At 43.5% G+C, this 17,944-nt stretch overlaps 3 protein-coding genes across 4 annotated transcripts in view; 1 reads left to right on the forward strand and 2 right to left on the reverse strand.

Moving 5' to 3' along the window:
• LOC116295685 (intraflagellar transport protein 122 homolog) overlaps positions 1-17,944 on the forward strand; it is a 110,527-nt gene that overhangs the window by 58,508 nt on the left and 34,075 nt on the right. The gene's annotated exons all lie outside the window — the stretch shown is intronic.
• Positions 1-17,944, reverse strand: part of LOC148908899 (uncharacterized) — an 83,596-nt gene that overhangs the window by 52,924 nt on the left and 12,728 nt on the right. The window lies entirely within an intron of this gene.
• Positions 2,191-3,358, reverse strand: LOC148908901 (uncharacterized). Its single transcript, XM_089035284.1, has one exon. It carries the CDS (start codon positions 3,298-3,300, stop codon positions 2,704-2,706), a length of 597 nt encoding a protein of 198 aa, XP_088891410.1. The 5' UTR covers positions 3,301-3,358; the 3' UTR covers positions 2,191-2,703.

The following is a 17,944-nucleotide window of genomic DNA, read 5'->3' on the forward strand; positions in this document are numbered from 1 at the left end:
GGTTCATTTGCACTTTAAATGTTATGATAATGTTGTGCGAATTCTATTTCCTTCGTTTTTAAAACAAAAAACGCCACATGTTGAGTGTATAACCGTAAACATTTTTCTATTTTTCCGACTTCACGAAACGTTGTTACATTGTTTATTTAGTCTCCTTTGTCATTTTCCTTCTGAATTTCCAAAATTTGACCTGTATTATTTTTCTTCCATGTTGACTTAAAATGGTCATCCCTGTTTCTAGCCTTCACGTACGCCCATGTCTCAGATGGAATAATCTTATCACAACTCTCCTTCTTCTCGATAAGTTCTCTGTATTCCTTCATAAATTCCTTTGCTGTCAAACTTTTATCCTTCAGACGAAGCTGACGATAGAGCATCACCTCACTGTGGAAAGATTGTAGCCCGATCCCCGCATCAAAGTGTTGTGCCTGAATTTTCGCTGCGTGATAATCTGAACTTGTGTCGAATTTTTGAAAACCACCGAAGACCAAACCAATAACACTCAACGCAATGCCAATTCTTTTGGATGGATAAAAGCTAACCACTAGTCCTGCAGATGAAGTAGGCAATGCTATCGTCGTAAGAATGTCTAGTCCTCGAGCAAATTTTCGGTAATACTCGCTCGATACAAAATGGCTTTTGGAGTTGATTCTCACATTTCTTTCCATCCGTTCAAGATTTTCATCTAGGCGGTTTCTTTCCTCGTCGCTTAACGTCGTTCTTTCATTTCTTTCCATCGGTTCAAGATTTTCATTTAGGCGGTTTCTTTCCTCGTCGCTTAACGTCGAAGGTTGACTTCTGATGTTTCCCATAGCTAATCAAAGAGGCAGTTATTTCACAAGCTTAAGATCGTTTCGTATATCTGCTATCTTTATATGTTCTGAGTACTTAAAAAAATTCTGGGAAAACACGCTTCAATGCAGTTCCTGGTTTCCAGGGTCTGCTCAATATTTTGGACGTAAAAAGGCCCGGAAACTAATACAATGCTTTTAGTTCTATGTGAGGTGAAATAGTAGCTTTTATAGCTTCTAAACATATCATCTAATTTTCTAAATTGTATTTATTCTTCTACTTCTACTAACAGGTCACGTGACCCTTCTTCCCTTAAGTCAGTGATACATTTGCATATTGAGACCCCTCATAATAACTCGTTTCTACGCTTCGCGAATCCCCTCCCACCTTACTCTCTCACCAGTCGGTTTATCGCGCAATCTTTGTAAAAAAATGTAAAATTCCTTAACAAGCAAGGATCGAGCAAGGACCAAGGATCAGTTTTAGCCGGTATTCAAATTTCAAATATGCTTACGAGAAATTCTTGTCTGGCGAATATTATTGATAGAGGTGGTGTTTGGGGTATTCGTTTACTTTATTTTTACCAACCACTGTAGAAATAATTGTTGAAACTTTGCACAAAACAAGACATAACAAGTGGACGAGACTGTCTACTATAAGATATTATCAAAGGAGGTTCCACTAGTATCCCAGAATGCATTGTGTTTGATACTATATTATCACTTTTTCGTGACGTCATCACTTTGGTTTGACCGGCTTAGAGTGCACAACAAGATGGCGGTGTTCAGACTCGGCAAATGCTTTTCAAGATATTTCATTATTGTATGTTCATTGCGTTTCAAAAGATGATTTTTCTGTTTGTTTACCCGGCCTTGAAGGAGTACAAGTCGTTTTTAGACTCGTTCACGTCAGTTTATTGGAGAAATTGAGAGAGAGACGTGTCGCTCTTGTTCCAACAACAACGAGTGACAACTCTTCGATGGATTACTTGTTCAATAACGTCCGTAGCCCAGCTCTTATTCGCCTTACTTCTACATCTAGTGTAGGAGTAAGGTTTATTAAATATTTTTGGTTTGTATGTAATCGGCAAAAAATATCACACCTTTTTACTACGAGTCGCGTTTGCGATAAATTGTCGTAAATATACTTCAATTGTGACTGTCCAAAAGACTATAAATCATGGGTCACTTTTGGTCATTTCAAGGTTTTGCTTTTCCTAAATATCTGAATGACACATATTTTTTGCTTAAACTTAAAATACTCAAATATGTGAAAAGCAGCATTTACTTGATGTACCATATAAAATCCAACTATATGACATAAGGTATGACACCGCGTGACAAAGTGAACTCGAGCGATATAACTCTGACAATTGGCGCAAATCCAAACAAATATGTATGTAGATTAAGAGTATTTTTAATAAACAATACAAGGTCATGAGTTTTTACCTCGTACAGGTCACGTAACGGCTGCTACGGAAAGTGAAAGTCGCACACCGCTACCGACGAGTTAGTAGCGACGCCATATTGGAAAACGAAACTCGCAAAGTAACTTGGGATACTAGTGTATCCTCTGAGATATTATAAATCATAATATTAATCACGCAAGAAAAGACCAACTAATTTTTTTTTTTAAGTTAGAAGCAAGACATCTATAAGGCAACAAAAAATCAAGTAAGCACATTGACTATCTTGTTTGTACGTAAAAAACAACGAATTCAAAGCAGTTCGGCTCTCTGATGATCGGTGGTATATGGAACTACAGACGTACATTGTTATGCAAATAATTATTATAATGCTGTGCGAATTCTATTTTTCTTCTTTTAAAAACAAAAAAACGCCACATGCTGAGTGCATGAAACTAAACATTTTTCTACTTTTCCGACTTCGCGAAATGTTTAACGTTGTTTATTTAGTTTTCTTTGTCATTTTCCTTCTGAATTTCCAAAATTTGACCTGTATTATTTTTCCTCCATGTTGATTTAAAATGGTCATCCCTGTTTCTAGCCTTCACGTATGCCCATGTCTCAGATGGAATAATCTTATCACAACTCTCCTTCTTCTCGATAAGTTCTCTGTATTCTTTCGTAAATTCCTTTGCTGTCAAACTTTTATCCTTCAGACGAAGCTGACGATACAGCATCACCTCGCTGTGGAAAGACTGTAGCCCGATCCCCGCATCAAAGTGTCGTGCCTGTATTTTCGCAGGATGATAATCTGAACTTGTGTCGAATTTTTGAAAACCACCGAAGACCAAACCAATAACACTCATCGCAACGCCAATTCTTTTGGATGGATAAACGCTTACCGCTAGACCGGCGGCTGAAGTAGGTAATACTAACATCGTAAGAATGTCTAGTCCTTGAGCAAGATTTCGGTAATACTCGCTCGATACAAAATGGCTCTTGGAGGTGATTCTCACATTTCTTTCCATCCGTTCAAGATTTTCATCTAGGCGGTTTCTTTCCTCGTCGCTTAACGTCGAAGGTTGACTTCTGATGTTTCCCATAGCTAATCAAAGAGGCAGTTATTTCACAAGCTTAAGATCTTTTCGTATATCTGTTATCTTTATATGTTCTGAGTACTAACAAAAATTCTGGGAAAACACGCTTCGATGCATTTCCTGATTTCCAGGGTCTGCTCAACAATTTTGACGTAAAAAGGCCCGGAAACTAACACAATGCTTTTGGTTCCATGTCAGGTAAAATAGTAGCTTTTAGCTTCTAAAAATACCATCTAATTTTATAATTTTAGATTTAGGAATTGTCATGACACAAAGCCTGTCCTGAAGTGAGCACATTGTGTCCAAAGTAAACCCCAATTGAATGTTTGGCCTCATCAAAAGGACCTACGGTAAACGTCCTATCCCGAAAGTCTTTCTGAATCTATACATCCATCTGGTAAGACCTAACTTGGAGTACGCTTGTGAAGTCTGGTCGCCTCATCAAGCTTATCTAGTTGATATCCTGGAAGGAGTTCATCGGAGGGCAACGAAAGTCATCGTCAAGAACAAAACCTATGGAGAAAGGCTGAAGGAACTTAAGCTACTATCATTAGCTTCTAGGAGAAAATACTTTGACCTCATTTTCCTTTATAAATGTAGATTAGGTCTATGCGATATAAACTTACTCGATTATTTAGAGCCAGCTGGTAATGCTTCATATAATCTCAGAAATGCTGAATGCGCTTACAAAATTTTAATTTAATTTAATTTATTTTAAATTTAAATATAAATTTTTTTGATTTTTTTTTTTTTAAATTTTAATTTTAATTTTGTAAGAGCATTCAGCATTTCTGAGATTATATGAAGGCAAATCGTTCCATTCTTTAACTACACGATGAAAATACGAGAATTTTTTTTGAAATTCTCGTATTTTCATCGTGTAGTTAAAGAATGGAACGATTTGCCTTTGTCTTTAAGGAAGCATCAAATGGAAGAAGCAGTTATTTCACAAATTTAAGATCGTTTTATGTATCTGTTATCTTTATGTTCTGAGTTCTGGGAAAACACGCTTCAATGCAGTTCCTGGTTTCCAGGGTCTGCTCAATATTTTGGACGTAAAAAGGCCCGGAAACTAATACAATGCTTTTGGTTCCATATGAGGTGAAATAGTAGCTTTTATAGCTTCCAAACATACTATCTAATTTTCTAAATTGTGTTTATTCTTCTACTTCGAAGGAATAGACGACTCGCACTAACAGGTCACGTGACCCTTCTTCCCTTAAGTCAGTGATACATTTGCATATTGAGACCCCTCATAATAACTCGTTTCTACGCTTCGCGAGTCCCCTCCCACCTTCCTCTTTCACGAGTCGGTTTATCGCGCAATCTTTATAAAAAAATGTAAAATTCCTTAACGAGCAAGGATCGAGCAAGGATCAAGGATCAGTTTTAGCCGGTATTCAAATTTCAAATATGCCTACAAGAAACTTTTGTCTAGCGAATATCTTTGATAGAAGTGGTGTTTGGGGTATTCGTTTACTTTACTTTTACCAACCACTGTAGAAATAATTGTTGAAACTTTGCACAAAACAAGACATAACAAGTGGACGAGACTGTCTGCTATAACATGTTATAAATCATAATTTTAATCACGCAAGAAAAGACAAACTAGTGATCCGTGGTATATGGAATTACAGACGTACATTGTTATGCAAATAATTATTATAATGCTTAGCGAATTCTATTTTTCTTCTTTTAAAAACAAAATACGCCACATGCTGAGTGCATGAAACTAAACATTTTTCTATTCTTCCGACTTCGCGAAACGTTTTACGTTGTTTATTTAGTTTTCTTTGCCATTTTCCTTCTGAATTTCCAAAATTTGACCTGTATTATTTTTCCTCCACTTTGCCTTAAAATGGTCATCCCTGTTTCTAGCCCTCACGTATGCCCATGTCTCAGTTGGAATAACCTTATCACAACGCTCCTTCTTCTCGATAAGTTCTCTGTATTCCTTCATAAATTCCTTTGCTGTCAAACTTTTATTCTTCAGACGAAGCTGACGATACACAATCACCTCGTTGTGGAAAGACTGTAGCCCGATCCCCGCATCATAGTGTTTTGCCTGGATTTCCTCTGGGTGATAATTTGGCCTTGTGACGAGTTTTTGAAAACCACTGAAGACCAAACCAATAACACTCAACGCAACGCCAATTCTTTTGGATGGTTTAACTCTCACCGCTAGTCCTGCAGATGAAGTAGGTAATACTGTCGCCGTTAGTACTGCAGCTGAAGTAGGTAATACTAACGCCGTTAGTACTGCAGCTGAAGTAGGTAATGCTATCAGCGTAAGGAAGTTTAGTCCTTGAGCAAGTTTAGTCCTTGAGCAAGTTTTCGGTAATACTCGCTTGATACAAAATGGCTGATGGAGATGATTCTCACATTTCTTTCCATCCGTTCAAGATTTTCATCTAGGCGGTTTCTTTCCTCGTCGCTTAACGTCGTTCTCTCATTTCTTTCCATCGGTTCAAGATTTTCATTTAGGCGGTTTCTTTCCTCGTCGCTTAACGTCGAAGGTTGACTCGTGATGTTTCCCATATCTAATCAAAGAAGCCGTTATTTCACAAGCTTAAGATCGTTTTGTATATCTGTTATCTTAATGAGCTTTGAGAGTTATAAACATTCTGGGAAACTAAACACGCTTATATGCAGTTCCTGGTTTCCAGGGTCTGCTCAATATTTTGGGCGTAAAAAGGCCCGGAAACCAATACAATGCTTTTGTTTTTGCTTCTAAAAATACCATCTAATTTTCTAAAGTGTTTATTCTTTTTCGAAGGAATAGACGACTCGCACTAACAGGTCACGTGACCCTACTTCTACGAGCAGCTGTGTTAAAATGAACGAAAGAAATGAAATCAAACGCCCTTTGGCGAACTCGTGGATACTTGTTGCACTATTCGAAGATTGGTCTTCCTGTGCCCTCCTTATGTTTGTTGACATTCAGTAGTATAGGGAATGGGGGTTCTAGCGCAGTGACCACACGAGGATTTCCCGTTTAAAGTCACTAACCCGTGTTTGCGTAGCCCTCATTCCCTATGAGACCCCCAGGATCACCCGTGGGGGTAACAGCGCACTCGAAATATGTTAGTTTACGCCAGGATTACCCGTGAGGGCAACAGCGCAATCTCAACACGGGGTAAGACCCGCGTCAAAAATCCACCTACGGACGACCCCCCACTCCAAGTGTGGTTGAGGGCAACAGCGCACTTAAATATGTTAGTCTATATATGGAGTGCGAAGATTGTAAGAGAACTTTTAAGAAAGAAGTGGACTTGAAGAAGCATTTGAAGATGAAGACGAAATGTATGAGCAGCTATGATTGTGGATGTGGTAAGAAGTTTGAGACTAAGGTTAAATTGTTTTGGCATTGTCAGGATTGTGAGTATGACTACGACGATCTGAAAAGGGTCTGGAATTAGGTATAAGATATTTCCTATTATATAGATGGAATCCCAAAGCAATTTCGAAACGGTGTCAATACCCGGTAACGGTGAGATTGACGTTAGACAGTTTTGGCGTCAGTCAGAAAGGAAGGTCAAGAGAACGCTTCGAAAAGGCATAGAAGAATTAGGAGCCCTGAAAGCGAGCATAATGGTAGAAGTAAGTTTGTCAAAAGATGAGGTAACGACGACAGCAATGCTGCGATCAAAGTCACTGGTCATATTAGAGTCCACGAATTTGGATAGGTCACTCAGCAAAGCCTTAGAAGCAATAATGGAGTCGCTGTCTAACTACACGAAAGAAGGATCAGGTTGGACAGTGGAGGAGGTAGAAGGTATGGAGGTTAGCATGGCAAGGTACGTGCCAATACGAGGAGGAAGTTACGTGCCCCTACCAACGTGGGTAGAAAGGAAGAAAGCCATAGTCAACGTAAAAAATGATGACAACAGATGCTTTATGTGGGCAATACGATCCGCACTGTATCCAGTAGATAAGGATCCATGTAGACCAAGCAAGTACCCAACAGATGATTTGGAGTGGGATGGCGTAGAGTTCCCAATGCAGTTGATAGACATCCCCATATTTGAGGAAATAAACGATCTAGCAATTAACGTTTACGGAGTCAGAGAGCAGACGATAGTACCGTTAGTTCTGTCAAAAAGTAAAGGAGAGCGCGTACATTTATTCTACCACGGCGGACACTACTCATGGGTTAAACACATTAGCAGACTATTTTACAGACACACCAAACACAAAGGCAAGAAATACTTCTGCGACTGTTGTTTGTTATCCTTTACCAGCGTTAAAGCTCTAAAGGATCACGACGAAATATGTCGCGGAGTCGAAGAAGTGGCGCAACGGATCCAGATGCCCACCAACAAAGAGCTTTCATACGCAAACCATCAAAAGCAGATGCAAGTGCCTTACGTGATATATGCAGACTTCGAAGCGTTGATAACTAAGGAAGAGCAGAAACGTGGTGCCACGAATAAGGTAGGATTACACGAGATCTGCTCCTTTGGTTACATAGTAGTCAGATCAGACGGTAAAGCAAACCCTCCTGTGATTTACCGAGGTAAGAACGCAGCTAATGAGTTTCTAGAAGCATTGCGAGAAGAGGAGGGGGAGATAAGAGAACAATTAAGACGTCCAAAGAAGATGGAATTTACCAAAGAGAACCAGGAGGCTTTTAACAAGGCAAAAAAATGCCACATTTGCCAACATACGCTTCTTCAGTTTGGAAGACGAGCCAAGAAAGCGTGGGATGAAGATGGAAAGTATCTAGGAGAAGCTCATTTTAAATGCGGGAAGTATGCTAAGAAAGGTGAGAAGCCGGGAAAGCCCTCCACGCACTGCATTCACTGCCACAAAGCATTTGTTGAGGATTTCTATGTGGATAAGGTTAGGGATCACTGCCACATCACTGGTAAATACAGAGGAGCGGCTCATTGGAAATGCAATATAAACTTCAAAGTAAATCCAGATATGGAGATTCCGGTGTTCTTTCACAACCTCCGCGGTTACGACTCCCATTTGCTACTACAAGGAACAGACGGCTCCGACGTCAAATGCATACCCAACAACAAAGAGCGCTACATGTCCGTAACTGTGGGTAAGCTAAAGTTCTTAGATTCGCAGCAGTTTATGGCGGACTCCTTGGCAAACCTCGTAAAGTATAACACCAACTTTCCCATTTCCAGTCAATATGGTGCGGAAAGGAAAGGAGTCTACCCATACGAATACATGGATTCCTGGGATCGATTCAAAGAGTCCCTACCACCCAAAGATCGCTTCTACAGCACCCTAAACGAGTCCGGTATAAAGGATGAGGAGTACCAGCATGCGTTAGACGTGTGGGAAAAGTACTCCTGTGAGAACATGGGGGACTACCACGACATCTACCTAAGGTCTGACGTAGTGCTGCTTGCAGATGTTTTCCAAAGCTTCAGAAAGATGGCTATGGAATATTACGGATTGGATCCCGCTAATTTCTACACGGCTCCTGGGCTCAGCTGGAGTGCTTTGTTAAAGAAGACAAATGCGCAGTTGGATCTCCTAACGGAGTACGACATGTATCGGTTTATGGAAGACGGTATTCGTGGCGGCGTATGCGGACCCAGCCGACGTTACGCCCGCGCAAACAACCCCTTAGTAGAGCACGACCCAGAGAAACCAACCACATACATTTACTACCTGGATGCGAATAACCTTTATGGTTGGGCAATGTCACAGTACCTACCTGTGAGAGACTTCGAATGGGATCCAGTGAAGCCGATAGACTTCTACATGCAGGTAGGAAAGGAGGAAGACAAGGGTTACGTCTTAGAAGTGGATCTGGAGTACCCAGAGCGCCTGCACGACGAACACAATGAGTTCCCCTTAGCACCAGAAGCGATAGAGATACCATTTAAGCAGCTAAGTCCGCTGCAAAAGCAAATGTGCCCTGGTTACAAACCGTACAGGAAACTAACTATGAACCTGATGGATAAGAAGAAGTATGTGGTACATTACCGCAACCTGCAGTTCTACGTGCGACACGGAATGCGCGTAGAGAAGATCCACAGAGTCCTAAAATTCACGCAGGAACCCTGGATGCGCCCCTACATTGACTTTAACACGCAAAAGCGTACCGCAGCGAAAAATGACTTCGAGAAAAACCTCTTCAAACTGATGAACAACAGCGTGTTCGGAAAGACAATGGAGAACATCCGCAAGCGCGTAAGCGTAAAAATAGTCAGCACCAAAGAGGAAGCAGAAGCATACGTGTCACAGCCAGGCTTCGTTAGATACGTAGAAATGCTGAACTTCTACGTGATTCACATGAAAAGGGCAAACCTCTTACTAAACAAGCCCGTTTACACAGGCTTTACGGTGCTGGATCTATCGAAGCTGCTTATGTATGAGTTCTACTACGATAAGCTTAAGCCAAAGTACGGAGACCGCTGTCGCCTCCTGTACACAGACACCGACTCCCTAATTCTAGAAGTGCAAACGGAAGACGTTTACAAAGACTGCCTCCCCGACATAGACGAGTACGACACCAGCGGTTACCCGAAGGAGCACTTCCTTTACTCTGCGAAGAATAAGAAGGTAATTGGGAAGATGAAAGACGAAATGTTAGGAAAACCCATAGTAGAGTACGTGGGTCTGAAACCAAAGATGTACAGCGTGCTAAAGTTAGACGGCGTAGAAAAGAAAGCTAAAGGCGTAAAAAAGTACGTGGTTAAGAAGGACATTACGCACGAGTCCTACCTCAACGTATTACGAACACGGAAGGAACAGCGGCATAAGATGAACAGCCTGCGCAGCTATGGTCATCAGATACATAACGTCACGCAGGAGAAGGTGTCACTGTCTGCATTTGACGGTAAGCGATGGATGTGTGATGACGGAGTGCATACGATAGCATTCGGACATCACACGATAAGCAGTTCTTCCATGACGAACCCACGTGTGGGGCCATCGTGAAGATAATACAAGATGGGCTGACCCTTCTTAGCTATTACGCTTCGGATCTGGTAAGTTTCCAAAGACCAATTAGGATCCGTAGCTCTTTTGGATCCTCCTTCTAATTCACCCGGTCCGTAGAGATATCGGACTGTGACATTACCTAATTTTTTTTCATGGGGGAAGACCGCCCTCGAACTTCTGACGTAGGACTTGTGTTCCACGTGTTTCTTTTTTATGGCATCCTTGGGTTTTATTCCCGTAGCCCTGGCCGCCTCGTTGTTCAAAGCCGCGACGACCTGGGGGAGCCGCTGTGTCCATTCCCTGTTGCGTTTGGAGGGATCTTCCAGCTCTTTCCAATACTGGTACCCAAAGAGGCGCTCAGCCAGGGTCTTATCGAATCTTTCGACGATGCTCTGACCCCTGTGGTACTCAGCTTCGGCTCTCCTAATCTTAGTGCTGTGGTCTTTCAGGGTCTTGCTGACCACGCCCATGAACTCTGTCCCCGCATCCACTTGCAGCAGCTTAGGCCATTTCAAGACGCGCTTATAAATCCTACCTAGGGCTTCTGCGACTTCCCCAGAATCCTTGCTGGTTATGGGTTCGGCGTCCTTGTATCTGCTTGCGATATCAACTACGGTCAAAGCGTATCTATAGGTCTTTTTTCTCACCTTATCGTGCGGCAAGAAAAGCAAATCCGCCTGATGAACTTCATTGGGGGTATTTACGGTGAAGCTGGGCCTGGGAATGTACTTGGGCACGGGAAGATAAACCTGCCAGAGGGTTTGTTTTTTTAACCAGTTCTTAGCCGTTTCATCTGATACCCTGGCCGCGGTCGCGAGTTTCTTGATGGCCGACGCTCCTCTCCAATAGCCTTCCGGCCCATAGTAAATCCTTTTAAGTTTGTCCTCTACGCGGCCCATTATATGAATTCCAGGACGAGATTGATCTTGCGTCCGTTAAAATCCACCGTCTTTCCGTCCACCTTAATGGTGATGTTTATGCTTTCTACCAAATTAGACAAGTCATAGCTCAAAGAAATGGGAGTGTATTCTACCAGATCGAATGGATTACCTTTGGGCAGGAACTTAGACATAAGAGAAGACTTTTCTCCATTGTTGTAACTATGGACTAAATCGCAATAGACTTCGTAAGAGGATGCGACTTTCCATTTCACAGGTATGGCTGTGTTGGTAATTGTCTTGCCCGAGGCACATAATAAAGATCCCAATGGGTCAGACTTTCCAAAAGTCATTGAATAATTTGACATATTATGTTTGAGGGTCATTTCGTGCGGCAATCCTGTGGTGAGAGTATAACCGTGTTTTGCTAATTCCTTGGCCAGTGTGATTGGCGTATAATGTCCATCGGGCAGCAATACGGCTTGATAGTTAGATCCTCCTGTATGCTCAGTGACTATGCCCCTAATCAGGTTATACCAAGAATTGTACAAAGAGCAACTTATGAGCCGAACCTTATGGGCTTTAATGGGGGGATTTAAATAAGTGGTAAAGTTATTTTTATCGCTTTCCAAAAAGACGATCATTATATTAGATACGCCAAAGCTACGCCTCCCGCCAGCCCTGCGACTCCTACAAAGACCAATTCATTGTCTTTTTGTTTCTTAGAAGGCTGATAGTAATCCTTAAACTGAGGCCTTTTTAACCCCGTTAATGCCGCGGGGTGTGCTTGCGCATAGAGCTTAAAGGCGTAGTCTGTGTTTTCGAAGTTCTTATCCGCCTGCATTTTGTCTTGGTAGTTCTTGTCCAACCAATCCCTGTAAGCTTGTCTTTTTTCATTCCAAGCCGCCACGTCTCGCTGATATTTCTCCAGCGCTAAGTCGTGTCTCTTCCTTTCGGCGGCCAAATCTCCGCTGCGATCACCTCTAACTAATCTATCCAAATATTGACCACCATAATTAGCTCCAGTGAATGCTAAAGCTGCAATAACTCCGCCTACGACTACGCTAGCCATTTATATGTTAGGCAGGTACTTTTCCTTCTGTAGGTAATTCTTTGCCATGATAGCCCCGCCTACGGCAGCGGTCATCTTAGCAAAATTAGCGAAGCTCTTGCTTGGGTCTTCAGTAAAGTCTTCTTTGAGCACTTTCTTACCTACCCAACCAATACCCGCAACAATAGAAGTAATAATAGCTGCTTCTTCAACAGTTTTCAATAACGCGGTTGACATTATATTACAGAGCGAGAAGGTTATTACTCCATTTCAGGGATCTTACTTTTTCTAACCTCCACAGGTGCGTGCACGGGCGCGTGATATGTTGGTGGTTCTACCTTTTTCGTAGCCCGCCATTGTAAGTAGAGGCTGCCTGCTGCTATAGCAACTCCTAACGCGCCAATGACGTACCCAGGATTAATAAAGGATTCCTCTTCTTTTTCCTCCACCTTTTCCTCCTTTTTTGCCTTGTTCTTTTTATTCATCTCCGCGAGCTTCTTTCCGGCAGCGACTCTGCCTGGAGATTTAGCCTTGGTAATCTTGGTATCTTCTACGGGTGGTTGTTCTTCGGTGCCACTCATCTTATATTAAGGGACTTGAAGGACTTGACAAGTAACTTGATGACGACTTGACAATGACTTGGCAATGACTTGACAACGACTTGACTAAGTACTTGAGGTGACTTGACAACGACTTGACTAAGTACTTGAGGTGACTTGACAACGACTTGACTAAGTACTTGAGGCGACTTGATCAGGTACCTCAGCAAGTGCCGCCTGGAAGACCTTTTCGACTTCTCTGTCCTTCTTGAAGTCCTTCCAAGATGTTCCGAAGGAACCTAGTACCTCCTTCAAGTCAACGTGCTGAGCCACGTGAAGTGCCGCAGAGGCGACTGCCATTAACTTACCGCACTTCAAAGATAACCAGCCGCAGGTTATCTTAAGTTCTTGGGCAATGACATAGTCCTCGCTTATGTCCTTCCGCAGTTGCTCCACGTCGTCTATGGGCAGCGCAAGTCCAAGCAATTTAGTCGCAAGTCGAATAGCGGAGTCTGCTACGGCGTCCGTGGTCTTACTTGCAAGGGCGGCCTCGTACCTCTTATGGAACTTCTTAACCTCCTCTTCTGACAACTTATTAACCTGCTCATGGGTAAGTTCCTTGCCTATCATTTCTTTGCACTTCCCAGATGACACAAGGATGTTAAGTTGTTCCTTGAGGTTACTTTCATCTAACTGCGTGGGGACTTCATCTAAGAGCTGCTCAATGTCCATATACATTAGGAATCATAGATTCCAACCGTGTAGGGAAACCTCAAAGAGAAGATCATTTTGGAATGTTGGTGCGTCTTTAAATGCCGCATGTATTCGTGTAACTGTTCCTTGGATATCTCACCGCCGTAGTCGCTTAAGATGGTTTCCAGGTCAGACTTGCTCGGAGTATAAAATACTACGAGAGAGCCTATGTTTTCCCTGAAGGGCTTAGAGACACTGGTAAGCTGCTGGGAAAGCAACCAAACGCTGATATTGTCATGCCTACCGCTGAAGGCGAGTTTAACGAGCTCGGAAGTGCGTCTTTTTACGTCGTCCCCACAGGCAATGTCATCCAATATGAGGAGCGTCTGCGTATCTTTAGGGAATTGCTTATGCCAGAACTTCAAATGGCTGGATAACTCGTTAGGGTCTAAGATATCTACGAAGAAGTCGTCATCTTTCACTCCTATGCCCGTCCAGGTGCGGTTATTCACGTAGGTGGGGCATAATAGCACGATATAGTCGAAGCGGTATCTAAAGGGTCCTAATAGCTGCTCCACGACGAACTGCGTTTTGCCGCAGCCGGTGGGTCCTACTATCAGAGCATTGCAGGGAATATGGTTCGGATCCATTATATATACGATGGACCCAGTGGACGCAGTTAGAAGGATTGCCACCGACGCAAAAGATAAAAGAGACACCATAGAAATGCAAAGGGAGGAGATCGATCGGTTAAAGGAGCGCGTGCAGGAATTGTACGATGAAATGTGCGGTCTGAAGCGCGCAGAACGGTTTGGTGCGCTTTTGACGATGGCCGGTTGGGCGAAAGAAAGCGTGCAGGACTTTATTAAGTATCCCTTATAAGGCTTAAATAACACTTAGTTATAATGAAGTGCAAGCAATGTGAAAGGGAGTTCAGCAGCAAGCAAAGATTGCAATATCACGTCGAAAGACGGGTATGCAGTAAGGAAGTAAACAACGTTACCGTTTGCGAGGACTGTGATAAGCAGTTTAGCAGCGCGCAGGCGTTGGAGTACCATCGTAGCAGAAGGGTTTGTTTAAAGAACGTATGCGTGCGCTGCGACGAGGACGTTACCGACGCCTGGCACCGACATAGATGCCTTGGTAATTACGATCTGCTGGGCGTAGCATGTGAGGAGCACGGTAACGTTGCCGCCCGATGTTGTCCGGTTGACACCACGAAAGAGTTAACGCAAAGGAAGAAAGAAATAGACGAAACGTTTGCGGAGTTTGACCTCGTAGAAGGTGTAAGGTGGGAAAATAGAGAGTACTGGGAGGCCAACTGTGAGCGCTGCGGCTGTCAAAGGAGCGGTCAACATATTTGGCAGTGTTTGTATGAGGGTCAAGGCGGCTTTAAAGAGTACTTAGATCGCTTCGAAGCTTGGCATGCCAGTAACGAGGGTGGCAAGGAAAGCCCGTAGAAGTTAGGAAGGGAACTAAAATAGTAAGATAGGGTTTGTGCAAAGAGTCTCAAATCCCATTCTTATTTTTATTGTTGTTTGTTAAGTATCATCAACATTTAACAAAACAACATAAAAATAAGGACCCCTTTTAAAGGTATATGCTAGCCTACGCAGCTGCCTTTCTGGGAGGATTCCTAATCGCCCTTTCAATATATGGACTGTATTACTTGCGAACTACCTGCCGACTGCATTACCCCTTGTAAGCCGCCGCGTAAAAAATACACCTGCCTTCATTGCGACAGGGTATTCTCCGAAGGATCCTTTGTGGGGCATTGGTGCTCCGCAGATCCTAAAGCGCAGCGGGCGCTTAACTACAAAGAGGAGATGGAGTGACTCTTCTTTCAATGTCAAACTTCCATCGGCCATTTACCTTACCATAGCTGCGTAAGTGGGTGAATTCCTCGCCCTGAATTACGTACCGCACGCAATCCGGCGCCCAAAGGGAATATTCCTTGCCTTCTAAGTCTTTGAGGACTAACCGTAAACGGTCGATGTCTTCGAAGACGACGTAATTTTTTATTTCGTATGCTTTACCGTGGACAAGATCACGCCAGTGAGTCAAGCTGAGCTTCATTATACCTATGGAATATCTTTAGGTGCGTTTTCAAAGTGGCGTAGGACTTAAACCGCTTTACACAGCCCTTACAGGGAATACGAATGCCATCCGCGTAATCCATCAGGGCACGGCAGATAATGTCGTAATCGTTGCTAACCATCGTTAGGTAACCATTTACATCAAGCTGCGCAATTTTTTTGGATTGCTTCGCGGATAAGACGCCGTTTCCTTTTGGGGTTTTCAACTCAATACACAACCCGCGGTATTTCTTGTGGGCGTTAAGGATTAAAAGGTCTGGCTGGCCGGCTTGGTAGCCTTTTCGCCAGCATGTTATGCGCTTGCTGTCAGAATCCTGCAGCTCGCCAAGGCCTGGTGCTATGATGAATTCAGGGTAAAACCTACGCATGTAATCGACTACCTTTGCATGCAGGTCAGCTTCATTTTCTATCTTAAAAACTAATTTATTCGGGCTGTCGAAGCGTTTGTCCATCGCATATTTACCCGTCTTTCTCAACGCGGGTAGGACTTCTTCGAGGACCCAATCTTGGAATTCTTCTGCCTTTGCCATCTTCGAGGAGAATATCAACTGATACAATCCGGATTCGTTCACATACAGGGAATGTGGGTGTGAATTGGAAGGGAGGCGATTCACCTCCATTCTAAGTTCGCTAAGCCTTACCTTGTATTTATCGCGAACGTGCACCTTAATTGCATCTTTTGGGCGTTCGTAGCCCAATGCGGCCGCTACTTCCTTTGCTTTGAAGTACAATTTATCGCCTTGCACGACTTGCAGTTTCGTACCGTTGCTTTCAAATACGCGAAGCATTGTATATTCAAGAAATATTTTAACATTGACGACTTCATTCCTCAGCCGTCCTAGTAGGCAACGCTTTTCAATTGGTTCATTTCTACGCTCAGTTGCGCGTCAGACACGACGAAGACGTAGCAGTTTATCTTATCGCCGTCGCCCGCGGAGGCATTCTTGGTGCGTTTGATTTCCAATGTTATGCCATCCTGCGTATTTACTAGACGTAAACCCTGGCCATGTAGGTCTTCGTCGTTAATGGTGCGCATATCAATCCACAGCGCATATTTATCCTTAAAGAATTCCTCGGGGCTAATTTGGTCGCCAAACTTGCGCATGGCCTCTCTGTACATGTCTGCGGGCTTTATCCCCTGGGAGTAGACCTTGTTTGAACGCCGTTTATGTTGACCCCCACGTTAGTAATGTTGGGGTTGTGAAAGGCCTCGGAGTCGCGCTTACCGGCTTCGTAGGGTTTGGCAACACCAACATCAGCCCCGTGAGACTTCTTCGGGGGAGGTTTAATGCTTTGGTTGATGACCTCATCCGTCTTATCCAGGAAGCTGAACGTCTTATACATCACTACGTGGTCGTATAAGAATGCCTTTCCGGCGCTGTATTCCATGCCAGGGCTACGGGCCAGCTCTTCGCTGTACACGGTCTCATACTGTAATTCTAGATTAGTGATAGAATAAGGATCAACGGCCCCGCTAATTGCGGTGTCCATTCCTCCTATTGACGTTCGTAGTGTCTGCCAAGGTTACTTCAAACTGTAACTCAGATAACTGCCTGGGGTAGTACACACCATGACTCGTAATCACTTCGAAATCTAAAGGGATAACGTACTTGCTACCATAGGCGGTCTTTACCCTTGTTTGCGTCTGCTACTGCGGTTGCTCCACTGGAGTCCGTAGGCGCGGGGTTAGTCTCGCTGCGAAGCTGACGTAGGATAACGCTTCCGATTCCCTGCTCTATCTTCTGCTCACGGTCGAAGGCCGTCAACCATAAGTCTTTATACGTGGTTGTACAGATCGTACCTATTCAAATCCAAGAGGGATTCCCCTGCGAACTTGATTCTCATCTTAGAGACGAGGTTCCTACCCACATTATTGACGGCATAGCGCTTGTCCTTGGTGCTGGGTTGTATTGCTAGGTCGAACCTTAAAGCCAAGGTACCAGGAACCAATACTAGGTTATCTGTTAGACGGGGCACGCCTACGTACAGCGTCTCCCCCGGCTTTGCGCTAGAAGGTGTAAAGGTGACCCGGTGAAAGGTGCGTTCTGCTTTCAACCCGCCAACCTGCTTAGGTAATACGTGGGATTTAACTTTGAGCTTCTCATATATAATGGAAGTAGAAGGAACGGATTTGACCCCCCTTACCGAAGAAGGCCAAGTCGATATTAACGATGAAGAATACGATGCATGGATTAAGGACGCGGGATACCAAGCCCCTAGTCTACCGACATGGCCTTGATAAGCAAGTATGGCAATAGGTGGAAAAGCTTCAGGCAGCCTTGAATCGCATGTGGCAATCAAGGAACCGCGGCAGCCCTGTCCCCGAGTACTTGGAAACTTCAAAACATAGATGAAGCAGCCGCGCGGGAAACCGTAGAGTGGGCAATGCAAGAGCTAACGCAGCGAGGATTCCCGCTCCGATTGCTGACGACGTAAGGTCACGAACGCAGAGAAAAGGAAACAAAACGTCATCAGAAGCGT

The sequence above is a fragment of the Actinia tenebrosa genome, unplaced genomic scaffold, assembly GCF_029948245.1.
Source record: "Actinia tenebrosa isolate PJP-AT-01 unplaced genomic scaffold, QUT_ActTen_1.0 PGA_scaffold3__52_contigs__length_22856419, whole genome shotgun sequence".
Lineage (NCBI taxonomy): Eukaryota > Metazoa > Cnidaria > Anthozoa > Actiniaria > Actiniidae > Actinia > Actinia tenebrosa.